The sequence below is a fragment of the Lipotes vexillifer genome, unplaced genomic scaffold (genome assembly GCF_000442215.2).
Source record: "Lipotes vexillifer unplaced genomic scaffold, Lipotes_vexillifer_v1.1 scaffold1055, whole genome shotgun sequence".
Taxonomy (NCBI): domain Eukaryota; kingdom Metazoa; phylum Chordata; class Mammalia; order Artiodactyla; family Lipotidae; genus Lipotes; species Lipotes vexillifer.
The window spans coordinates 1,173,630-1,200,099 of record NW_006785407.1 but is presented as its reverse complement, the minus strand read 5'-3'; the positions used below and the strand labels follow the sequence as shown (position 1 = coordinate 1,200,099).

Here is a 26,470-nt window from a genome sequence, read left to right as displayed (position 1 = left end):
CTTTTTTTTTTTTTTTTTTTTTTACTGCTTTCTTAAGGAAGTGATTAAATACATTGGGAAGAGTTAGGCATTAGAATAAGAGCTTTTTGGAGAGGAGCTTGACTGACACAAATTGTTATTCTGACTTGATGTGATATATCTAGAGAGTGAATCATCGTCACCATCATGATCTGAGCCATGTAAAGTTTACCGAAAACCATAATTGTCATCCCCGTTGAAAGGCACTAAGAGTATTTTTTAAATGTGAATCTCTGTGTGTGCACGCATGTGTGCGTGTGTGCGTGTGTGTGTGTGTGTGTGTGTGTGTGTGTGGCAAGGATAACAGTCCTAAACTGAAATAATGCCTTCTCTCAGCCAGTTTCAGGATGGCTCTTCCAGGGAGCCTCCCAAGACTAACCCAATGCCACGGGGATGACTTCCGTTCGCTTGCCTTCCTGTCTATTCACTCTGCCACCTGCTTTCTCTCTCCACCTGGCCTGCAGGGTTCCTGCAGATTAGGGTTCATGCTCCATCTCTGGTTGGTGCCACTTACTAATGTCTAGAACAGGTCAGGGGCTACACAAGGTATTCATAAAGGGCTTCTCCATTGTCTGGAGCCCTTTAAGATCTTCAAAAATAGAAGCATAAATCATTGTTAAGAATAACATTACAAGGAGAAAGTTTTTGCTCTTAATCAACCAAGAGATTCTATCCTCTAGTGAATCTGGAATCGGAATTTTCCAAATACCTTTCCAATTGTCTTGGCCTATTCTGAGAATCTATATACAGAAGTTTTTTTTTAAAGAAGCATGCAATATAATGAAATCCTACTCTCTAACACTGACCTTAATTTCTCTTACTGTGTCTTACACAGAATAGACTTACAGAAATGGACTAAGAAAAGAATAACTACAGATATTATAGTGCCTTGGTCTTAGTATTCAAAACAAAACTGAAGTTCTATTTATTTTTACTTACTTATTATTTTTACTGTTAGTGTTGATGGAATTGAAATGAGTTGTTAAAACCAATTAACAAAAATTTACAATTTAAAATAAATGAATATAAATAAATAAAATTATGTTTAAAATGGGCATCTTTCAATTTTTGAAGTTAATATGAAAGAGAAAAACAATACAATCCCTTGATAAAATTGAGAAGCAGAATCCTGGGCTGAATAGAATATAGTTCTGATTTCAAATTGTTTTACTTATGCTATTACTTATGTGCAATTTGCATGGTGCCATTGTTTTAACAACACAGAATATTTACACAAATTTTTCAGGTGAGTTGCTTAAAGAAGTTTACGTGTAGCCTAAAAAGTGAATCAGTGTTACTTTTTCATTTTAAAGATGTTTTCCATGTGAATTACAGACAATGTAAAGTTTGGAAATTTTAAGGAAAATTGCCATTAGGAAATTTCTCACTTACATAAAGGAAATCCAAAATCTCCCAGGAATGAGCAATAAAAATCTTTTTTAAAAAACAGAGAAAATGAAAATAACCTAAAAAAACAAAGTCATACTTCAAAGAGATTTCATATTCTGAAAAATCTGAATAAACTTATCGAAAGCCATACGAGCACACACACAGAAAGTACCCTGAACCTGGGATAAGTCACCCTTTTAAGCACCGACCTGACATGTTGGAGGAACTGTGATTTGAGATTTCGTTCATTTATTTGAATACATATTTGCTGAATTTACTCATTCAGCAAATATGTATTCAAATATATATACGTAGTGCCTGGCATGTACTAGGCATTGCTCTAAGCACTAGAAAGAAGGAAACAGCTGAGGTTTGTAATCTTTACCTCCTGATCGGTGGGTATGTAAAAAGATGTTGCACTGGAAGATTCAACAGAGGCCCCAAGGATGCCCGGAGATGTGTAAGGTAAACCTCCATCTGCAGAGACTTCAAGGCAAATAGCCTCTCCTTCAATGCTGGTACCCTTACCCAAGTCAAGGATGGAAAAGAATCAGGTTCTTAGAGATGGAAGAAAGAAGAAAGGATGGAGAGAGGGCTGTTCCAGCGGACCCTGAGGTCCCCGCTTCCTCATGATGTGGGCACGTTATCAGACCACGTGGTCTGATCTTGAGACGTATTTCCTGTGGAAGGATACCCAGGCCTGCCTCACACTTGAGAAGCTGAGAGCGTCTGGTGGTGACTGAGGGCTGCACCTGGGACGTTACTGTGCTTCCCTTCAGTGGGAATCGGAGGTGCATGAATCCCAGGCACAGCTATAGAGGCCGGGGCGGGACTGTCAAGCTCTACAAGTTAAAGGCAATCGTGCCACATAGGCACCCTGTCCAGGACAGCGAGGCCCCGCGGTAAGAGGCAGTGGGGTACCAGAAAGCTGCAGGGTGGCAGGGAGGAGCGGAAAGGGAGGCGCTAACCCCACCAGGGGCTCTCAGATGGAGGGCCACCGAGAGAGCTTGTGCACAGCAAACACACACTGGAGAACGAGTCAGCTATAAATTCCCCGAGTCCAGAGAGCACAAGGACAGCAACCAAGTAGAATCTTTCCTGTCACCCTGACCTCTCTGTCCTCCCCCTGCTCTACCCAGCAGTGGCCCAAAATCGAAGACCAACAGTGTGGCTCCAGAGCTCTCAACCCCTTCCCCAAACTGCCTCCCAAACCGTCTCCCGACATGGACTTAAGTGGCTTTGCAGCAGCAACTTCTCTGCTCCAGCCTGTCCCCGCACGTGGCAGACACAAGCAGATGCCATCAAACGGTGCAAAGGAGAAGTCCAGGCTGATTAGTGGGAACCAGGACAGATGGTGTTTGCAAAGATGGGTCAGCGGAAAGTAAAATAGCGTCCAGATCAAAGTGGTTTGCATTGTTCTCCAGACCTATCTATGGATTTGTTACCCCAGACTTCTCAGAACTAACGTCAGCTCCCCTTTCCCTGATCCAAGCTTCTCACTCCCTAGAAAGGTCCTATCTATGGATTTGTTACCTATGTATGGACTTGTTACCCCAAACTTTTCAGAACTAACTTCAACTCTCCTTTCACTGATCCAAGCTTCTCACTCCCTAGAAAAGTCTCAGAGAAATGAGGAAAGAACGCAGCAAGCTTCCTCTAAGTTATCTGGCTAATGCATGGCTAATGCATAGGCATCTTAGGATAAAGAGAGTTGGGGCTTTGTAAAGAGCTGTGTTACTTTTCATTGAATTCTTAGGATGACAGTTTATAGGTTTACAATGTATGTTGTATGTTTAGCAGTTTCCTGCTGTTTGTACTTTCTTTCTTTCTTCTCAGCTGCTGAAAGAGAGAGTTTCCTATCTGGGTGACTCTAAATTTGTGTTTCATGCCTCCCACCCCAGACACTGGAGAGTTCAGTGGAACTGTCTGGAGGCTGATTAGATCACCTCTGAAGTTGTTCTTTTGGAGGATTTTGCATTTATTTTATTTACAGAGTCAGAGGAGGGGGCGGTGCCTAGCAAAGGGGGTCACGAGTAGGACAGATTCAAGAGGCCCAGGATGCAAAGAGGGATCCCAAGGAGAGGGGACCCTCTCTTGCCCAGAAGCGCTCAGCCCAAACTCTTGTCTTGCAGATCTAAGACCAGGTGATGCTGCATTTATTTAGAAGTCATTTCCTTCCACAAAAGAAAGAAGCTTACCACAATAAGGGACATCACAGTAGTCAAAAAGTTTTCTTGGATTTGTCGTGTAGCACCAGGGACCATTGACATCACCATCAGGATTGCGGCAGTACTGGAAAAAGAGGCTGGCATATAGGGGGTGGCGCACACCGGGGCGGGAGAGGGCAGAGAATGTCACATGAGGCTGGCATATAGGGGGTGGCGCACACCGGGGCGGGAGAGGGCAGAGAATGTCACATGAGGCGCAGACACTGGTTTCACTGCTGTCCTTAGAAGATGAAGGGTTAGTGTTCCTTTGGTGGGGAGGCAGGCAAAGTTATCATTTCAGGATGCTTATCAAGCATCTGACTCACAGAATGCCATCAGTCACTTCTCCTCATTCAAAAGGAGCTCCAACCTTGAGGCCACTCCCCTGGGGAAGGGGTGAAGACCCTGGGGTGTCTTGAGCTAGATACTGTATAAAGGGGCCTCCCCGCTCAGCAGCCTGTGTCCGTGGGGACCGTAGGGACCCGGCAGTAGGGGACTGTAGACGTGGATGACTCGTCCTGTCCCTTTGCTCACGTCAGTCTTCTGCTTGATGGCGCCTGTTTGCTGTGGCTTCAGAACTGCATGTTACCCTGGCCTGGGCACCCTCTGTGGGTCAGCTTTTCCTTCCCGCTACACACCTATACCCCAGAGGAAACCACCCCAGAGAATGTGTGGGACTAGAGGAAATCCTAGTGGAGTCCTAATTATGCATCCGTTTTTTTTCTAGAAGAATCCAACTACAATGCCATGAAGGTCATCTTTGATCACTGGAAACCATAAACCAGTAACAAAAGCAGGCAGGAAATGTCACACATGGAAGTGATAAGAAGCAGGGAGGTTGGCTTGCCCGTGCTAACTCCCCCTCCCCCGCTGAGGCCGGTTACATCCTACGCTTTGTCCCCTGGAATCTCTCGCACATCTTTCTCTCCACCCCACACCGAAGCTCAGTCAGGCTGACTTTCTGTAACAGAGGGTCAATTCAGTTTGCAAAGACTGGTCAACAAAAGGCAAAATCGAGTCCAAATCAAAGTGGCTTACATTTTTTTCCAAACCTGCCCGTGGGTTTGTCTCTGGAGTGAAAATGTTGTGTTTGTGGGGCTCCTGGGCAGCCCACGCCTGGCAGGGGACACCGGCCACCGTGGTCGCCTTCTTGCCCCGGTATCCTTTACCAGTGCCGAACATGCAGTCTGTAGGGGAGAGAGAATGGTGGTCTCCTGTCATTACACAGAGCCGGTGACAAGGAACAAACGCGGCGGTGCTAGGTTTCTCTCAGGACAGACTGTGGTCACATCCTTCAGAACACAGGAGTGCTGAAGGCTTCAGTGAGCTCTGCTGAATTTGACAAGTTACCAGAAACGCTATTGGCTCAGAAATAATCACAAGCCGAGATGTTAGAGTGGGAGGTTTGGCCAGGACACTAAGATAATCAATTTTATAACAAGCTGAGTGGTAACACAGACGCCACCGTGAACTGTTAGATGATTCTTGAACACCTCAACAAGGATGGAGAGAAAGAGTGCGGATTGAAAAAGATTTTATAAAAAATATTATTTTGGCCAGAGCTGTGCTGTGAGTTCCCACCTTCTGGGATGAAAGAGGTAATAAAGAGATGACTAGAGGCCCCTTCCCCAAACTCACCCCTCACCTCAAGCCTTGCAGTTGGGGGATTCGGCAGAACCCCTCAGAGAACTTGATGTGTGTTACATATGGGGACCCAGTGCCCAGTGCTCTGATGGCCACTTGGAAAATCCACAAAGCAAAAGCTGGGCCAGCTGGCTTCCCGGCCAAGGAGCAGGGCTGGGCTAGGCAGCCTCCAGTGTTTGCCAGGACCAGGCTGTGTGAGTTACTCACACACCAAGTGTGGGGCATCACATGAGGCCATGCAAGGTCTTATCAGGAGGGATCCCCAGCTGGAGCAGGGCACTCAGACTCTCACTAAGAAAGAGTGGGGAGAGATGAGCTGGCCCTGTGTGTACAGCAGCTGTACAGGTGTACAGTAGGGAGCAGTAGGTGAGGTTTCTCCAGCATCTTGGAGGAGGCAAGTCTACCTCCGGAAGGAGAGGGGGGGTCTCAACTTGAAACCAAGTTCTCATTTAATCATTTCTGTCTGATTTTGGATTATCTGAAAGTGGTCGGACAAGCCATGGGACCCCTGAGTTTTCATTCCGGGACAGGGGGAGAATGAGCCCCCTCTGTTTCCTTACCCTGCAGCGCAGAGCACTTCCCGCCACCTGACAACCACAGGACCAGGGGCTAAGCACTTAGAGCTACACGTGGGCGAAGGGCCAGGGAAACAGAGAGGACTGTGATATTTTCATGTCTCCCACCTCAGATGACAACGACATTCTTATGCTCAGGCCCCGAAACCCTTGGAGCTACATGTCAGCTTCGCCAGGTGTTTGTGGGAGATGATCTTTGACGGACCTCCTAGCCCTCCTAACTCTGTACATTCAAAACCAAATCAGCCATTTCTATCCCTCCATGCAAAAGGCAGAGACTTGCTTTTCTAGAATGTCCCATCTCGGCCACCATCATCAACATGTCAGTCCACCCAGGCTCAAAATTGTATCCATCCCTCACAACCAACTAGTTTTCAAATCCTAAAGAAACACCCTACCCCATCATGCCGGCAAGAACAGCTCTGGCTCCCCCAGGTGATACACTGAGGCTTCCTTCCATATCGCAGACTCAGCCAGCACTCCAGCTCCCTGTAACAATGAGGTCTCTGCATCCCAAAGATTTTCCATCTCTTACCATCCCGATACCCAACTATACAGATGTCTGGCCACAGACTTCTTACCTGCTTCAGAAGGATCCACTATACTTGGAACGTGGGCAGCAGCTGAAGATTCTGTGACCTGCTCTTGTGTTTCTGAGCATTTCTTCAGGTTACAGAACTCCCATCTGACGCTCGGATCAGTGGTATAACACCAAGGGCTTTTATCAGCATCTGGATTTCTGCAGTAGTTCATTGTCAAGCCACTGTAAATTCCACAACAGTATAGGTCATGAGAGGTGAGCGAATCTTCAGGGGAACCCCAGCACCCTCTGAATTTTGTTACAACAAAGTGACTGAAATATTTCCGTTAAGGTACCAAAGGTACCAATTATTATTATAATGTCACAAGCACAGATGGTCCTCAACTTCTTACAAAGTGGGTACGTTTTTAAAAATAGGTTATAGTTTTTATCTTTAAAAAATCAAGGGACTTCCCTGGTGGTGCAGCGGTTAAGAATCCGCCTGCCAATGCAGGGGACACGGGTTCGAGCCCTGGTCTGGGAAGATCCCACATGCCGTGGAGCAACTAAGCCCATGCGCCACAACTACTGAGCCTGTGTTCTGGAGCCAGCAAGTCACAACTACTGAGCCCGCGAGCCACAACTTCTGAGCCCACACACCACAACTACTGAAGCCCACACGCCTAGAGCCCGTGCTCTGCAACAAGAGAAGCCACCGCAGTGAGAAGCCCGCACACCGCAAGGAACAGTAGCCCCTGCTCGATGCACTAGAGAAAGCCTGCCCGCAGCAGTGAAGAACCAATGCAGCCAAAAGTAAATAAATTTGTTAAAAAAAAATCAAAAGTAATATATGCTCCATATAAAAACAGATCATGTATAAATGTATAAGAGAAACTATCAGAATGTCTAACTTTCCCTGGGAATGTTAAATACATTCCCCAGGGATAACCAATATGGATTCTGAAGCATGTATTTTAGATTTTTTTTAAGGCGCATACAAATATATCTGTATCTCTGGCTTTCTCTCTCTATGTGAGTACATAGGGCTACGTAAGTTGGAACCAAAACATATTTAACCAAGGCAGAAAAGACATACAAGATGATATTGACAGATATTCCCAGGCCCGCTCTCTTAGTCTATTTACTCATATTGTATTTTACAATGAAACAAAAACTCATGACAGTAATATTACTGTAAATATCATAGGTAGATCAAGTGGGTTTGGGGATTGGAAGGCTTGTGGAAGCCTTCCTGGAAAACTAGCTCCCAAGCAGGATGAGGTTTCCAGAGGATGCATTCTGGGGCATACGGGGAGGAACCCCAGACCCCTCTAGCTGGAGCCACTCGGGGACTGTGGGGAGGGGGTGTGACTAAAGGACAGTGGGATCAAAGGGATGAAGGGAGACGTCTGGATAGACCATGGGGTCTGTGGGAGCCGAATCAGAAACAGTTGGATAAGGACATAGCAGACAAGCAGCCTGGGGCTCACTGGGCAACTTGGATCCCCAGGTCCAGAACTTCGCCCCAGCCTCTCAGAAGTCTCAGCCTTGGACTCCCCTTTGCAGCTTAGACTTATGGCCTGAGGCTTATGAGGTAGTTTGAAACATACCATGTATTATGGGAATCCAACAGCAATGTGTCTGTGGGTACTACAGACAAGTGACAGTCTCAAGCCCAGGCCCACAATTTGAGGAAGCCCGTTAGCAGGTTTCTGAGCCCCTGGATGTGTTAAAAAGCTTGTCATGTGAAACAGACTCCTGCTTTTTTTTTTTTGCTTTTTTTTTTTTTACATCTTTATTGGAGTATAATTGCTTTACAATGGTGTGTTAGTTTCTGCTTTATAACAAAGTGAACCAGTTGTACATATACATATGTTGCCATATCTCTTCCCTCTTGCGTCTCCCTCCCTCCCACCCTCCCTATCCCACCCCTCCAGGCACCGAGAGTCTGTCATACAGAGTGAAGTAAGTCAGAAAGAGAAAGACAAATACCGTATGCTAACACATATATATGGAATTTAAGAAAAAAAAAATGTCATGAAGAACCTAGGGGTAAGACAGGAATAAAGACACAGACCTACTAGAGAATGGACTTGAGGATATGGGGAGGGGGAAGGGTGAGCTGTGACAAAGTGAGAGAGAGGCATGGACATATATACACTACCAAACGTAAGGTAGATAGCTAGTGGGAAGCAGCCGCATAGCACAGGGAGATCAGCTCGGTGCTTTGTGACTGCCCTTTTTTTTTTTAAGGTAGTTTGACGAGTTTTGATGAACACACATACCTGTATAACCCACACTCCTAGTGCGATAGAGAACATTTCCATCAGCCCCAGAAACCTCCCTTGGGTCACTGCTCAATCAATCTCAGCTGCCCCCCAGACGCAAATGCTATTGATTTCTTTCACCATAAATTAGTTTTGCCTTCTCTGGAACTTCATATGAATGGGCTCATACAAGTATGTACCTTTTATGTGTGGCTTCTCTCCTTACGATAGTGTTTATGAACTTTCTCCATGCTATTTGAGAGTATCAGTAGCTTGTTCCTTTTTATTTCTGAATAGTATTCCATGGTATGAATATCCCACCAATTATTCATGCTCCTATTGATGGCCACTGAAGTGCTTGCCAGTTTGGGGCTATTTTATGAATAAAGCTGCTAAGAACTTTCTGGTAGATCTTTTTGGGGGCTTATGTTTCATTTCGCTTGGGTGAGTATTCACAGATAGAATTGCAGGTTTGTAGGCAGATGCACGTTTAACTTTATAAGAAAATGTTGGACTGGTGTCCAAAGTGGTCGTTCCATTTTACATTCCTACCAACATGTGTGAGGGCTGCAGCTGCTCCGCAGCCTGGGCACACTTCTTATTTTCTGTCTTTTTAATAACAGCCATTGCCATTGGGTATTTAGTAGTATCTCACTGTGGTTATAATTCTTATTTCTGCAATGGCTAAAATGTTGAACATTTTTTCAGGTGCTTATTGACCATTTGTATATCTTTCCCTGTGGAATGTCTATTAAAGTCTTTTGCCCCTTTTAATTAGGTTGTTTGTCTTCTTACTGGTGGGTGGAAGGGATATTTACACATTCTAGATACAAGCCCTTTGTCAGATATATGGATTGAGACTATTTTTCTCCCAGTCCCTGACTTGTCTATTTTCTTTCTTTTTTCTTTTTTTTTGTGGTACGTGGGCCTCTCACTGTCGTGGCCTCTCCCAATGCGGAGCACAGGCTCCGGACGCGCAGGCTCAGCGGCCATGGCTCACAGGCCCAGCCGCTCCGCGGCATGTGGGATCTTCCCCGACCGGGGCACGAACCCGTGTCCCCTGCATCGGCAGGCGGACTCTCAACTACTGCGCCACCAGGGAAGCCCTTGTCTATTTTCTTAACAATGACTTTTGATGAGCAAAGTTTTCATTTTATTAAAGCCCACATTATAATTTTTTTATAATGTTTTCTGGATCCTATCCAAAACTGGTCTGCCTTCCCCAAGGCTGTGAAAATAATCTCATGTTTTTTTTCCAGAAGCTTTAAAGTTCAGCTTTAGTTCTAACCTTTACTTTCAGGTCTAAGAGTTTTCTCACGTGAATTTGACATGGCAGGTAGGAGTCAAGGTTTTGGGGTTTTTTCCTTTATGGACATTCAGTTGTTCCAGAACAATTTGGGGGAAATTTTCCTTTTCCTATTGAATTGCTTCGCTAGGTATATTGAAAATCAACTGACCATACATGTTGCGGGTCTGTTTCCAGACTTTCCCTTTTTCCATTTGTATATCTTTTTGCCAGTACCACTGATTCCTGAATTCCTTTGTGATTTCTTTTTTGACTCATGGGTTATTTAGAAATGTGTTCTTTAATTTCCAAATATTTGAGAATTTCCTAAATGTTTCATTATTTATATCTCATTTAATTCTGTTGGCTCAGAAGACACCTGTATATTATTTTAATCCTTTTAAATTTATTGGGACTTATTTCAAGGCCAAGTATATGATATACCTTGGTGAATGTTCCATGTGCACTTGCATGTGTATTCTAAAGTTGGGCATATGTTATATTGGTTCATATTTTCCTCCAAAACTTCTGTATCTTCTCTGAATCTTTCATCTACTTGTCCTACTGTATTGTTTGGGGAGAATTTTTAACTGTACAAGAGAGAAGTGAGAAAATCTCCAACTGTAATTGTGGACGCATCTATTTCTCTCTTTAGTTCTGTCAGTTTTTGCTTCATACATCTGAACCTCTGTTATTAGGGTCAACACATTTAGCATCGTTAACGCTTTTTACTTCAAAAATGGCCTTTTAATCTCTGGTATATTTCTTATTCTAAATTAATCTTGTCTGTCTGATGTTAAAAACCATTCTAGCTTTCTTTTGATTAGTGGGGTTTTTTTTTGTAACATCTTTATTGGAGTATAATTGCTTTACAATGGTGTGTTAGTTTCTGCTTTATAACAAAGTGAATCAGTTATACATATACATATGTTCCCATATCTCTTCCCTCTTGCGTCTCCCTCCCTCCCACCCTCCCTATCCCACCCCTCCAGGTGGTCACAAAGCACCGAGCTGATCTCCCTGTGCTATGCGGCTGCTTCCCACTAGCTATCTATTTTACGTTTGGTAGTGTATATATGTCCATGCCACTCTCTCACTTTGTCATGTGTTAACATACGGTATTTGTTTTTCTCTTTCTGACTTACTTCACTCTGTATGACAGACTCTAGCTCCATCCACCTCACTACAAATAACTCAATTTCGTTTCTTTTTATGGCTGAGTAATATTCCATTGTATATATGTGCCACATCTTCTTTATCCATCCATCCGATGATGGACACTTAGGTTGCTTCCATCTCCTGGCTATTGTAAATAGAGCCACAATGAACATTTTGGTACATGACTGTTTTTGAATTATGGTTTTCTCAGGGTATATGCCCAGTAGTGGGATTGCTGGGTCATATGGTAGTGTTTTTATGGTATTAATTTTCCATATTTTGATTTTTAACTTATTTATGTCTTTATATTTAAAGAGCATGTATTGTAAAGAGACCATAACTGGGCTTTGGTTTTGTTCAACTTGACAATCTCTGCCTTCTAATTGCATTGTTTTATCCTTTTTATATTTAATATACTTATTGATATGGCTGGGTTTAACTCTAACATCATTCTATTTATGTTCTGTTTCTACGATGCCTTCTTTACTCTTTTTCTCTCCTTTTCTTCTTTCTTTTGGATTAATTGAATATCCTTATTATAATCTATTCCTCTGAGTTTTCATTTTCATTGGTTACTCTAGGATTTACAATATCCCTCTCTAACTTACCACATTCAAGCATGTATTAATATTATACAGCGTCATGGACAATGTAAGAAAATTAGAACAGTAATGTCTACTGTAATGTAATGTACTGTCATGTCATGTCATGTCATGTAATTGTAACAGTAATGTCTTCTGTATTGTCTACCTGATGGTAAAGACATCCAGTCAAATTTTCATTTAAGATATATATTTAAATATATATATATATATATATATATATTTAGTTCTTAAATATATATATATATATATATATATTTAGTTCTGTCTTTTCCATTTGCCTCTTTTATAGTTTCCTTTCTCTTTAGCTTTATCCATTTGATTCTTTTATGTTCTTTTTCTTTAAATCCTTAAACACAATTATAATATCTTTCAGAATTTTTTGTCTGCCAATTCCATCATTTCTATCATTTCTGAGTCTGTACTGACTGATTTTTCTACTCATTATGGATCACATTTAAAGATATTTGCATGTCTAGTAATTTTTAAATTTCTGCCAGACGTTGTAGATACCACATTACTGAGTGGCTTGATTTTGTTATTTTCCTCTCAAGAGTGTTGACTTTTCTTCTGGCAAACAGTTAATTTACTTGGAGATCATTTTCATTTTAGGATTGCTTTAAAGCTTCGCTAGGGTGTTTTTCTAGAGTAACCTTTATTCCAGGAATACACTAATCCTACTCCTAAAGTGTGACTTTTCTGGATTCCTTACCGAATGCCCAAGGTGCCCCATGAAGTCTCTCCTCTCTGGCTAGTAAGAATCTCAACTCTGCAAACACAGAATCTCCTAGTGCTGTGTGAGTTCTATAATCTCCGTTTATCTCACTGTTCCCTAGTAGTTGTTCTTTGTCCCACTAACATTGTGGAATCTCTCCCTGTGCATTTGCAGCTTTATATTCAGCCAGAGGCTTAAGGAGAACTCTATACATATTTCTGGAGCTCCTTCTCTGCACAGATCCTTCCTCATTATTACCCAGCCTACTAAATCCAAGCTGCCTCACTAATCCCCAACTCCAATCTCTGTCTCCTCAGTTTAGCAAGACTGTTGTGGTCTGCTTTGGTTCCATCTCCTTGAACTGCAGTCCAGGAAGTATCTCCAGGAAGAAAACCAGGGTACTTGTAAATTTATTCTAATTTATTTTCTTTTCTGAAAAGTCTGTCCTGTGCTGCCTGGTGTCCATCATGTGAAAACAGTTTTTCCATATGTTTTACAGCCATTTATCGCAGAAAAGCTGGTCTGACCAGACCTAGTTTTTGTCCATCTGTATGTCCATTTTGCCTCTCAGTATCTGTATACTTTCTGACTCCAATCTGCCTTCTTGCTTTTGCTCCTAATGTTCTGGTAACTCGTATCCCTTTAGACCACGAGTGCTCAGGACCCAATGTATCTATACAGGTCAGGTGAAAAATACTTATATTTATCACCCGGTGGTGATAAATATTTATATTTATTACTCAATGACAAACACAAAACCCCTTCAGGAGTTGGAGGATGAAATGATAAAATTCCATAGTTGAAAGACCACACTGATCTTTAGCAGGTGCTGTAGAATGATGCTATTTCTAAGCTCTTGATCATTTGTTCTTCTGAGCTTTTTACTACTATGACCTCAGCCCCTCTATATCTGCCACCCTGCTTCTGCAAAACTACTCAGGAAAGATAGCCAGCCTCTAGCTTCTCTTCTTTCAGAAATTTTGCTCAAAAGCAAGCTGCCTGAGATATTTTGTCTCATAGCCTGGAGCCAAAGGAAATTTGGTCCTAAGACGTTTGTTTAAATCATGGCCCTTTTAACAGGAATTTAAGTTGGCTGTTGCTCCTCTAATGGTTAAAAATCAAAGACGTACGCATTTGGGTAGTTTTCTGGGGTCTTCTGGTGCCGGTGTGGTAACATCGATGACCAAGATTGACATTTCCTTCCTGTGATAGTAGTGGATGATGTCCCTCGATAACTCTGCCCATTACCCTGGTAGCAGTCCTGGGCTACAGGAGTTTGTTCAGGTGGTACTGAAATTGAAATAGAAGAAATCAGTAAATAATGACTAGAACAGAGAAATATGTGAAATAATTTAATAAACAAACAGAATAGTCATCTCTGGGAATTAACACTCTTCTGTTTTACATATTGGCAGGCAGATGGACATGCCAAGAAAACAATAAATCCATAACATTCTAAAACTTTAAGGACCTAACTTTTTGGTAAATATTTAATTTAAAACTCAGAAAAAAATAAGCAGGGCAGAGTGCTTATAACTGGACATTGCACTCGTGTGCAAGCTCTCTTCTGTGGATCTCCACTGGGAGATCATGAGAACAACTGGGCAGGTCTCCAGAAAGAGACACATTCATTGGCATAGGCTGCAGGTGGTGACAGGGTGACAGTGAGGAAGACATGAAAACCTTGTGCATTTCCCCAGACTCTTTGCTTATACAAAGCCAAATCCTCAAGCTGCTGGGGAGTGGGGCAGGAAATGGTCCTGCATCCAGGACCAAGGCAAAGATCCACTGCCTCTCGGGGAGGTGTAGGGAGAAAATCTTATTACCCTGGAGGAGGGGCAGAAAATTCTCTTGTGCCAGGATACATCACCAACACAAAACAGAAGTCTGCTACTCTTCCACCCAAGACTCACCCCACATATAAGTTAGAGTTTAGCTCCATGGGAGGAAGGGGCAAGAATACTGAGAAACGTTACCTTCAAAGCCCAGGTGCACAGAGTCTATCTAAGGCTGAGGGTAAACCAGGAAGATAGAGAATGCCTACCTCCACCAAAATCTTAGCAGTGAGTAACAAGAAACAGTAGTCTATCAAAAGGGTCAGGTTAGAAGTGTGGCATGACCCCCCTCTGTGGTGCAGGCATGCAGTGATTGCTAACAATTGAGAAGGGATTAGGAATACTGAGAAAACTCTTCAGCACCCCAGACCCTACTCTAAGCACAAAGTGATTGCACCCCATCACTGTAGGGATTTGAAACCTGTGGTTCACTTAAGGTAAAAGCAGCAACAGGAAAACCCAAATTCCTTTTATCTGTTAATTATATCAATTCAATTATCCATATAGCATACTGATAAAAGAAGAAGGGTGCCCATTTCAAAGTGTAAATAACATTTGCTTCAAGAGTTATTGCTCCTCTACGTATATATCCAGCATTTGATTAAAAATTACAAGACACACCAAAAAAAAAGGGGGAAAAAAGCCACTGTTGAGTGATAAACAATCAACAGTGCCAGACTCAGTGATGACTCAGAGCCAGACAGAGATGTGGAGACTACCTGATTGAGATTATAAGGTAACTGTGATTAATATGTTGAAGGATCTTGTAGTACCATACTACAATATGCATGGATAGGTGAAGAATTTCAGCAGAGGTGGAAACTCTTTTTTTTTTTTTAAAAAAAAAAAAAGAAGAATAAAATGCAAACACTAGAAATAAAAACCATGTTATCAGAGATGAAAAATTCCTTCAATGGGCTGATCAAGAGATTAAACACAACTGAAGAAAGAATCAGTGAACTTGAAAATAGATTGATAAATATTAAACTGACACACAAAGAGAAAGAGAAAATAACAGTGGGGGAAAAAAGTAGAACAAGCATATAAGAGGTATGAGGCAATATGAAATGGTCTAATATTTGGGTGATTGAAGTCCCGAAAAGGAAAACAGAGAGAGAGAGAGAGAGAGAGAGAGAGAGAGAGAGAGAGAGAGAGACAGCAGGGGAAAGAAATATTTGAGCAGTAATGGCTGAGAAATTTACAAAACTAATGAAAACCAACAATCAGCAAACACCAGAAGCTCAGAGAACTTCAAGTAAGATAAATACCATAAATAAATAAGTGAAAAAACAAACAGACTCACTTAGATACACCATAATCAACTGCTGAAAACCGAAGATGAGAGAAAGTCTTAAAGGCAACCAGAGAAAAAAGAAATATTAGGTACAGAGGAACACAGATAAGATTTCCATCAGAAACTACTCAGAACAGAAGGTAATAGAGTAACATCTTTAAAGTGGTAAAAGGGGAAAAAATTATCCACCCAGAATTCTATACCCAACAAAAATTATTTTTTTTAAATTGAAGGCAATATGAAGACTCTTTCTGATGTACAAATGCTGAAAGACTTCATCATCAACAGACTTGTATTACAAGAAATGGTAAAGATTAAGTTTTTGACAGGAAGAACATGACATCAGATGGAAATTGGAGAACCAACAAAAAGAAACAAAGCACAGCAGAAATGGTAGAAATAAATAAATGAAAGTAAATATAAAAGATTTTTTAAATTTATAATTGCTTTAAAACATGACTGTTTAGGGCAAAAATAGTATCAATTTATTGTGAGATTTCTAACATAATAGAAGTAAACTCTTTGAGAACAATAGCACAATATTTTGGGAGGGAGGAAATAGTTCAATGTTGTAAGGTTCTTTACATTATACATCAAGTAAAATAATATTATTCGTAGGTGGAATATGATAAGCTAATGATGTGTATTGTAAACACTAAAAAATACTAAAATCAAAAATAAAACCTTAAATCAGTGGTAATGAGGCAATACAAAACACTCAATTAATGCCAAGGCAGAGAAAGATGAAAAAAGGAACAAAATTCAAATAGGACAAGTAGAAATAACTATGGTAGATTATGGTAGATTTCAATCCGACCAGGTTAACAAAAATGCAAACAGTCTAAACATCTCAATTAAAAGACTGAGGGAAAAAAAGATATATCGGGCTTCCCTGGTGGCGCAGTGGTTGAGAGTCCGCCTGCCAATTCAGGCGACGCAGGCTCATGCCCCGGTCCGGGACGATCCCACATGCCACGGAGCAGCTGGGCCCGTGAGCCATGGCCACTGAGCCTGCGCGTCCAGAGCCTGTGCTCCGCAACGGGAGAGGCCACAACAGTGAGAGGTCCGCATACCGCAAAAAAAAAAAAAAAAAAAGATATATCATCCAAATGCTAGTAAAAATAGAGCTCTTATGGCTGTATTCATTTCAGAAAAAGTAGACTTTAGAACAAGGACTATTTCTAGAGATAAGGAGAGATATTACATGATAAAGGGGTCATTTCTTCAAAAAGACAACAATCCTAAGTGTGTCTGTGCCTGACAAAGAGCTCCAGAATATATAAAGCAAACACAAAACTGAAACGAACAGCTGAAGCTGGAAACGTCACCATTCATTTCTCAGTGAGCGATAGAGCAGGAGGCAGAAAATTAGTAAGGATTCAGAAGAGCTAAACAATACTAAACAACTTGACCTAAATTGGCTTTTGTAGAACACTCTACCCAACAATAGCAGAAGCCAGATTCTGCATGTGAAAGAGTCACCAAGAGGACCTTATTCTGAACCACAAAACAAGCCTCAACACATTGAAAATAAATGAAATCATAAGGCATGTTCTCTGACCACAACACAATGAAACTGTAAACAAAGCTACTGTATATTGTGCTACTACTGGAGTAGAAAAATACAGAGTGCATTGGAGCTCTCAGTAAGCTCTCATTGACCTTGCTTACCTGGGGCATCCAAATGTTCCACGGATAATGGAGAGGACTCACAGGATGGTATCGTGCAGTATTCCCACCTCACTTCACTGTTGGTTGTATAGCACCATGGACCTGTTTCTCCATCAGGGTTACGACAATAGTTTTCTTCCAAATTTCTGAAAAAGAAGTGACTGTGAGTTTGGTTTTCCAAAAAGGCTAAAGATATAACAAAGTGCACACATGCTTGTTAATAGTGATGTTGGCTATGTATCCAGCTAATTCTCTAGAATTATACAAACTGAATAATGGGTGGGAACTTAAGCAGAGCAGGATTCCAGAGAATTATGGCACAGAGGCTTCTCTTGGGTGAATGATTGAAATCTATTCCTTGGCTATGTCTAATGAAGCAAAATAGGTCTTTTCCCACAGCATTGGGCACTGTGCTGTATGTTGGAAACACAATGGGTATTTTCTACACCGCTTTGCTTCCAAAAGCATATATCATAGCCCTGGAATTTAAATGTTCTCAAGCCTTACTGTACGTTTAGTACAAATGTCAAAATGTTGCTGAAACCCGCTCCAAGGTTACAGATTTAGTAGATCTACAGTAGGGTCCAAGAATTTGCGTTTCTAACAAATTTCCTGATAATGCTGATGCCGCTGGCCTGGGAAACCACATTTTGAGAACCAGTGTTCTAGGAAAATCAGTGCTAAATTTCACTTCCCTTGCATGTGACTTGGTCAGTTTTCATTCCCAAATGCTGTAAGCCTAGGTTTCTATTGTCACTGACACCAAGGCAAAGTCAATGGGATTTCACTTTCCATCCAGCTGACCGGGAAGAGACCGGAGCAGACTTACTTGCAGGGAAAGTTTTCTGGGGTCCTGTTGTGCTTGTGGGGTGTCTGCTCACGCCAGCGTTGACAGGTGTGCCCAGATACGGTGACAGCCACTGTCCCTCGATAGCTTTCGCCTCTTCCCTTCAGACACTGATATGTTGGCCCAGAAGATGGTGGCGGTGTTGCTTAAATGGGAAAAATACATGACAATGAATGTTTTTTAGGTAAAGGATTCACAGATGGACATTATGGGGAAATGGATGGATGCAGGGAGTGTCAGCCTGTCTTCTTTCCCACTCATCCTCCCAGATATTGGCATGTGAAAATTTTTTTATCGTTTTTCAGAAGAAGTTGATGTGGTAGAATCGATGTTTCCAAGACCATCTCATGAGGAACTCCTCCAGGGACAGGACCCTTGGAGTAGATGCTTCCTTCTAGATTCTGTTTTCTCTATTTTCCCAGCTCATCACACACGGTGAGGATCAACATGTGTCACATCCCACCCCAAATCTGCACGTGTACCAACAATCCAACTTCCTTTATGAAAAATAAATTATTCATTAAGTAAACATAACTGGGTGACCCCCGATATTCCGCAAAGCCAAACAACAGAGAGAGTCCATGGGAAGAAAGAAAATAGTGTCTCCAAGGAAAAGGGTATGCAGTGAGAAGTCAAGAAATTCTTGAGACACACTGCCATATATAAAACAGGTAAAGAAAAATTTACTGTATAGTACATGGAACTATAGTCAGTCTCCTGTAATAAACTATAATGGAAAAGAATCGGGTGAAAAAGAATATATATATATGATCTATAACCAAATCACTTTGCTGTACACCCAAAACTAACACAATATTGTAAATCAACTATACTTCAATTAAAAAAAGAAAAAAAGAAAGTCTCAAGAAAAAAAAGAAGATGACAGAAAGAGAAATTGCTGCTCATAAGGAAGGAGGGTACCGAGGCACCTCAGCGTCCCGAAGGATGACCTTCAGGGAAGCCGGCCTTCACGGCCTGCTAAGTCCTTCTTAATGGTCTCAGATGCCCTTGTTCAGTGCCTTGCTTCAAATTCTCATGGAAGGAAAATATTATAAAATTGTTTTTTCCAACTCATTCCTGCGAGGTCGACCATTTCATCTTCTCGCCCAACCTCTCTTCTCCTGTTGCTCCCTCCCAAGCTGAACATACTGAAAAACTGGACATCCAGAGACACCTCTTTGCTTACATCAAAAAGAACTCTGGTTGGTAATGAAATCCATGTACCAGAAGGCATGGGTCTGATTTGCCTTTAGCGCTAGAGAACCATAAGGGTCAGAGATGGCTCCCAAAAGCCTACATTCATCTGTACTCAAAAAAGGCAGAAGTCTATGTTACGGGACCAAAAAAACCCCATAGTAACTAGATACTCTGATCAATTACCTACAGTAACCAATAAATTGTTTTAAAAGAGTAATCACATCCCACGGAATTTATAGGGCAATTTTCAGGCATGGCACTCAGGCACAGCACTCTTGATACCAAGAGAGGAGCAGGTGAAGATCCCTGAGGACTGGGTATGAGCATACTTACTACATCTCGGGATGTCACAGAATTCCCAGCGTTTGCTGGGATCGGTGGTGAAACACCATGGGCGGGGCTCCCCATCAGGGTTACGACAGTAATTCATCTTCAGATTCTTGTTTGGAAATCTGAATGTGCAAGAAAGATTTTAACAGCACTGAACATTTACATCCATGGATGAGAATCATTTCAAATGAGCAAATATTGAGCACCTACTGTGTGCCAGGCACAGTGAGGCACCCAAGGAGGTGACTGGATGAAGGTTATCCTCAATGTGATGACAATCTCATAAGAAAGATTAGCCGAGTATTCTAAGGGTTGTTTTTCTAACAGTTTACATGTGCAAAAATCATAGAATGGGATCAGCTTCATCATTTTGGCCGTCTGTAAAACCGACGTAAGCCAACTCCAATCATTTAGCTGCAAATAATAGCAATTTTTAAAACACAAATTACTTACTGGCTAGAGATAGTCATCTAGTAAACAGTACAGCTGAGAAGTTGGTGTCTTCATAGTTTAAAGGAATTGTCCTTCTGATCTACCCGGTTCTGGTCCTGCTAGCCTTTAAGCTTATAGAAACTGGGACGGATAAGCTATGCTCCTGTGTGCAGGCCAGAGAGTCCCCTCAACAACAGGGACCCAGTGACTGAGGCTGTGAGATGCACGCCACGCCTCGGGCCCCTCTGGACTCATTTCACGTCCCTTCCTGAGACGGCAAATGCTTAGTCAGGATGGACAGAGCAACCAGCAGTGGCTTAAGCAATCCTCTTGCAGGATTGCTTTCCTGAAAGTAAATTTACCCAGTTTCCTGAAAGTAAATTTACCCAATTCTGAGCCTTGAGGCTTTACTGTATTTCTTCTTTGGAATACAATAGGGAAAAAGGAAAATGGCAACAGCTGTGTTTTAAGATAGCTATTTGGAATGGAAGGTACAGAAATTCAGTGGAGCTGTTTTCTACACTAAAATATGTGACTTAGTCTCTTTGCCTATAAGTTTGTATAAGCCTCGTTATAATCCTATAGTAGTCATAGAAAGAAGAGAAAGACCGAAGCAGCTACAGAGAGGGAGGTGTTTTAAGTACAATTAATGTGTACAATTAATGTGTACAATTAAGTACAATTAATTAGAAGATGTAGAACATTGTACAGTAGAACTCATCATTACTTTCTAGATCAGGGACTCTTATTTCTATTACAGATTCATGATTCCCTTTGAGAAGCTAGTGAAAGTTAGGAATCCTCAACCCCAGAAAAATGTACTGAAATAAATACACATAAAATGTTGAGGAGCTCACAAAGCCCTAAAGCCCATCCACAGATCATAGGCTAGGAAGCCTTGAATCTCATCAGTATGAAGGAAAAGGAAAGGAAGAAAGAGAAGAGGGAAATATTTGGAAAATACACAAGTGAGATGTACCTGTTTTTCTTAAATTTTAATGCGCCTACGAATTAGCCGGGAATCTGGTTATAAGGCAAATTCAGATTCAGTGGGTCTGAGATTCTGCATTTCTAACAAACTCTCAGATGATATCATTCTTCCATGGACCACATTTTAAGTAGTAAAAATGTATCCTTCATTTGCAGTCATGTGGGAAGATTCAAACTTTGAAATTCAAAAACATCAGGTATGTTCACTTTTTGAGGAATGCTAAAATATCTAAATAACATTAAATTACCCATAACACTGCAGAGTCATAAACATCTAATTCCACTCCCAGTGAGACTTACTTGGCAGGAATGTATCCATGAGCATGTGGGCTCTGAGAGTCCCACGCCTGGCAATCAAGTCCAGACACGGTCTTGGAAATTTTGCCCTCGTAATTTTCTCCACTGCAATGCATACATTCATCTGGGCAGAACGGACAAGAAGGAAAGGAAGAAAGAAACTGAAATGGACGAAGCGAAACAGAGTAAAAACTAGAATTCCACTAGAAATGTCTAATACCGTTGCCACTTGTTCGATGTACTTTTCCAACTATCACTTGGCAACAAAATTGGCAATAAAGGCTTAATTTTCTAATACAATCTATAACGTCATTCTCTTTTTCAAATGGTAAAAGTAGTATATTTTGGTTAATACCTTCTCAACTATTATAGTCTTGACCAAATCCAGAAACTCCATAATGCCATGTCTTCAAAGTGGGATGTGTGGTCCTTGGTAGGTGGGAAGGGGGTGGGGGAGAGGTTGAACATAATCTCAGGAGTCTGTAAGTTCTCTACTAGAATTTTTTGATATTTGGGGTCCCCATTCCAATAGCGGTCTTTAAAAATTTCTATGAAATTATTCTGGTCGATTGGATAACTGCCAAATAAGCCAGCACCCTCTCAGCATTTTAGAGCAAGGGTTTTTGCTTGTGTTCATGACCTCACGTGGGAACAGTATTCACCTAAAGGGACAGTGCTTCTGTTTTTATATTATTGAGACGCATGACTGGCTGTTTTTCTTTCTTACATCACTTAAAAATGGAAACTTTGGAATACTTGAAAGAACAAGGTGCAGCAAAGTAACATAAGACTTTAATTTTTATGGGGTAATAAGGAAAACAGAAGCAGACTTGATACAAAAATGATGCTCTCATGTCAGTGAAGGGCCAAATGACCTCATAACATACTGTACAAGTAAAGGATCCCTATGGTTGGAATAGAAAAAGTGATGGGGAAGTGAGCCTTCACGTGGTACATATACTATCCATGTGGTTACACATACCTCACCCTTGTTCATTCCCCCATTGCACCAATAAATATAGCAGGAAATGTGAAATGAACATTTTTCAATAGGATGTTTTAAATCTTTAGCATTGACTTTTGAGGTGCACTATTAAATTGATTGGTCCATGAAAACGATAGAATCCTGACTTAAAAACTTGTTCATTGCTTGGTTTCAATGAAACAACAAAGTCTATCATGTTAAATTAATATTGTGTGTTTGAATTGTATTGATTTTGTGGTTTTATTTTAATGACTGAATTGCAAATATGTTTTTGGCTTTATACTGTGTCAGAGCTTTAAGCATAAGAAGTTTGCATCTAGAGTTTACATCTCGTTTAATATTAGTCCCTGCTGAAGTACATTTTAATAAAAATAATTTAGATCAATAAATGGAAAATGTGCAAAACTGGTCCTCTCCAAGAGGTCATGTGTTACTTGATTCTGTCAAACACAGCACTGAGTGATTATTAATATCCCTGTAGAAAATTGATTCACAGCAAATTACTCCACAGACGAAGGGCAGATAGGAAAGCATTTTCTAGAGCCACCCCTGACCTTCACATTGAGGAATGTCGCAGTAGTCAAATCTCGTGCTTGGATCTGTGGTGTAACACCAGGGTCCCTTCTTATCATTGTCTGGGTTCCTGCAGTAGTTGTCCTCCAATCCCGCTGAAGGATATTTTTCAGGTGAAAAGCTGTGGAGGATGAAAAACAACCACTTTGACTATGTTTTTAAGATCAGCATGTCTTCAGCAAGGCAGGATAAGACACCCTCTCTTTCCCATCTGTGATTCGAGGTGGTGTCATCCAAATGCATTGCGGCTATGTGCTATAGCATTTGTGTCACCCAGTTTTCAGTATCTCTGCTGATAGCCTGCTTCAGTAGAGTAGCTAATATTACTATCATTACTACGTGGACAGCCAAGTCCTGGAAGTAGAGCCAAAGTGTCTTTATGCACAGTAGAAATACAGAGCCCTCAAAAGCCTGCCAAATTTACGATGCATTCCTAACGCCTGCTTTTGTCAGTTGCCCTTCTCTCTGTAAAAGTAATAGAAGTTAACACCCTTTTGTCTGTGTGAACTCTGCACGAGGTATTACACTAAAATTTCTCTATACAGTCTCTAATGTAGTCTTAATAAAAATCCCTATCAGGAAGGTGCTATTATCCCCATTTTACAGATGAGAAAACTGAGGCACAGCCATGTGAAACAAATCAAATCTTGCCTAAGCTTGAGCAGTTAATAAGTAGTATCTCAAGGGTTTAAAGTCAGATCTGCCTGATGCCAAATTCCACATCCTCTCTGAGATGCATCCGGAATTAATGGGAGACTGGGAGGATGGAGTGAAGCTCACTTTCAGAGATGAGTTGCTATATAGCGATAAGAAATTAGATTAAAAACCTAAGACTTGGGACTTCCCTGGTGATCCAGTGGTAAAGAATCTGCCTTGCAATGCAGTGGATGCAGGTTCGATCCCTGGTTAGGGAACTAAGATCCCACATGCTGTGGGGCAACTAAGCCTGTGCACCACAACTACAGAGCCCTGGAGCCTGCATGCCACAACTAGAGAAGAGAAAAAACCCACATGCCACAACCAGAGAGAAGCCTGTGCACCTCAACGAAAGATCCCGCATGCCTCGACTAAGACCCGACGCAGCCAAAAATAAATTAAAAAACAAAAACAAAAACAAAAACCTAAGACTTAGAATCTGAAATGGTAGCTCTTGTTTCTGGTTCTTCTATGTACCTGTGTTTGGTAGATTTGGTCCTCCCAGGATCTCAGTTCCCTCATCTGCTGGGGTAGAGACGGCCTATATTATCTCTAAGGCCCTTGACATTCCATGATTTGGCCATTTGGTTTAATCATTTTAACCTCAATAAGTCTTAATGTGCTGGGAATATGAGACCTGCCCATCTCATAGGGATGCATAAAGGCAATTTGTTTGGGTAGGTGAGGGGGAAGGGTCATAGACACTAAATTCCCACTTGATAAGCATTGTGAATGAGAACTTAATCCACCTAATACCATATTGGGCAAAGCCCCAAAAGGATGACACTAAAATAAATAATAGGCAAGTTGAAAGATAATCTGTTTTTCACAATGTTGAGGTGAACACATGGTATATTTGATTTAGACTAATTCACTTCTAAGCATAGTCATCTTTGGTCTTTTCTCAGATTCAGCCTAGAATTCATGGTTTTGTAGTTCTTTTTTATTGTTCTCAGTCTTCCAGAAAAGCATACACGCAAGAACGAATGGAAAGCAGCCATTGCCTGCTTTTATTCCATAAATAATCGAACGGTTCTGCCCCAGCATCAAGAAGGTTCTCCGCATACCTGCTAGTCACATGTTCTGGTTTGAGTCAGAAGTAATGGAATCATTCTGAGTATAAGAGGTGAACACGGAGACGAAAGAGAAAGTCTTACTTGGGTGTGTGTGGAGAATTGTCGCTCCATTTTTGACAGGCGACACCACTTTTTGTTTTGGCCACGGTCCCCCTGTAGTTCTTCCCAGTTCCAGTCTTGCACTCTGAAAGATACACTGCAAGGAAGTCCAAACAGTGGTCAAACCCTTTCACAACAAGAAAAATCACGAAAAAGCCCTGCACTACTTGAACACATTGAGAGAAAGGACACCATTGCCCACTATCTAAAAAGACAGTCTTTTACATCTAAGAGTTACAGTTAACTAAGCCACGTGGGGCATTGATTCCTTTACTCAAAACTACCGCCCGTCCATGTGCTGGGCAGATGCTGGGTGTTGGGGATGCTGGAAACACCAAGAGTAGGAACCGCACAGGCCCTGCCCTCGTGGAGCTTACATTCTAGTGGAATCAGGGGGGCCGGTTACAGAAAGTAATCAAGAGCACAGACTGTGAAATAGACAACCTTGTGGTGACACATGTAACAGAGAAAATAAATAGCATCATGAGAAAGTGGATGGGAAAGGGGATGGGGGCTTCTTCACAAGGTGGGCAGCAGGTGTTCAGAGGTTGAAAGAGATCCAAGCCACTTCTCCTTTTGGAAGGTCCCAGTAGTATTTTAAATATGAAAAAATGTCAAACAGGGTGATATGACTGTGGTCTACTTTCAATGTTTACAGAAGATGCTCGCAACCAGCCTCCACTTAACTAACGCACCGGTTGCCCAGTGGGCCCCGTCCTGCCTTTAAACACGCTGCCAGGTGCCCACCTGTGGCCCACATGTGGCAGGGTGGGCATCTGTGGCTGGCAGGCCACTTTCAGGTGTGCCCACCCACTCTGTTCCTACCAGTTTGGTTATATGCTTACCAAGAATCAGTTGCTTTTATTTCCAAAACTTTTTATACAGCTCTATTTGATTACAGATGATCTAAACTGAGAAATGAATGGGGGGGAAATGGAGCTTCTTTAAAAAATTAAGTTGAATGGTTTCAAGGACTTGAAAGAGTTGAATAGGGTTTTTTTTTTGAATTTTATTTTATTTATCTTTTTATACAGCAGGTTCTTATTAGTTATCTATTTTATACGTGTTAGTGTACATATGTCAATCCCAAGCAATAGCTATTTTTGATTGAGCACCTGCCAAGTGCAGGGCTCGGTGCCAGCTTCTTTACATTTATTCATCATAATCCCTGCAACAAATCTGTAAGGCTGAAATAAGGCCAACACGCATCTCTGCACAATGCTTTGTTGCCTCTTGCTCCATTACAAACTCTCAGTAGGAAAGAATAGTGTGGAACAGGCAAAAAAAAGAGAAATGGAGCCCATGGTGTAGTAGGGAAGAACAAATCTGATTCCATATTGGATCTGTTTCTTTAACTTTTGTATTCTGTTGTTTTTGCTACAAGTTAAGAATGTTGCCTATAACCTGAAATATATAGCATAGCCCATTCTCAAGGCTCTGACCTCTAAAGGTATAACACTTTTCCATTCATATAGAGACCAAAGGTTGCAGAACAGAGAATAACACTTATCTCCTTGGAGGTTTATAGGAAGATTGTGATGGGACTTATGTGGCCGGCTGCAAGAGCAAAGGATTCCTACACCAAAAAGTCTGCAGCAACCACCCTGAGCCCCTCCCCTTTTAGTATAAAAGAAGCCTGTATTCTCATCAGGGAAGATGGTTCTTTGGGACACTAGTCCACCATCTTCTTGGTTGGCTGGCTTTCTGAATAAAGTCTCTATTCCTTGTCCCAGCAAATCATCTCTTGATTTATTGGCCTGTCGTGTAG

At 41.6% G+C, this 26,470-nt stretch overlaps 1 protein-coding gene across 7 annotated transcripts in view; it reads right to left on the bottom strand.

Moving 5' to 3' along the window:
- The window catches only part of PLG (plasminogen), a 45,848-nt gene that overhangs the window by 10,915 nt on the left and 8,463 nt on the right, over positions 1 to 26,470 (bottom strand). For 5 of the 7 annotated variants that reach the window (XM_007457574.1, XM_007457579.1, XM_007457578.1 and 2 more), the window contains exons 4-13: positions 24,685 to 24,799; positions 22,813 to 22,952; positions 21,277 to 21,397; positions 19,558 to 19,676; positions 18,010 to 18,172; positions 17,181 to 17,326; positions 13,511 to 13,670; positions 6,415 to 6,596; positions 4,653 to 4,801; positions 3,606 to 3,699 (exon numbers count right to left, since the gene is read on the bottom strand). In XM_007457574.1, the coding sequence (XP_007457636.1) occupies positions 3,606 to 3,699; positions 4,653 to 4,801; positions 6,415 to 6,596; positions 13,511 to 13,670; positions 17,181 to 17,326; positions 18,010 to 18,172; positions 19,558 to 19,676; positions 21,277 to 21,397; positions 22,813 to 22,952; positions 24,685 to 24,799 (1,389 nt within the window). Of the gene's footprint in view, positions 1 to 3,605; positions 3,700 to 4,652; positions 4,802 to 6,414; positions 6,597 to 13,510; positions 13,671 to 15,449; positions 15,456 to 17,180; positions 17,327 to 18,009; positions 18,173 to 19,557; positions 19,677 to 21,276; positions 21,398 to 22,812; positions 22,953 to 24,684; positions 24,800 to 26,470 lie in introns of all 7 variants that reach the window. The other 2 variants (XM_007457577.1, XM_007457580.1) reach the window with 2 other exon arrangements.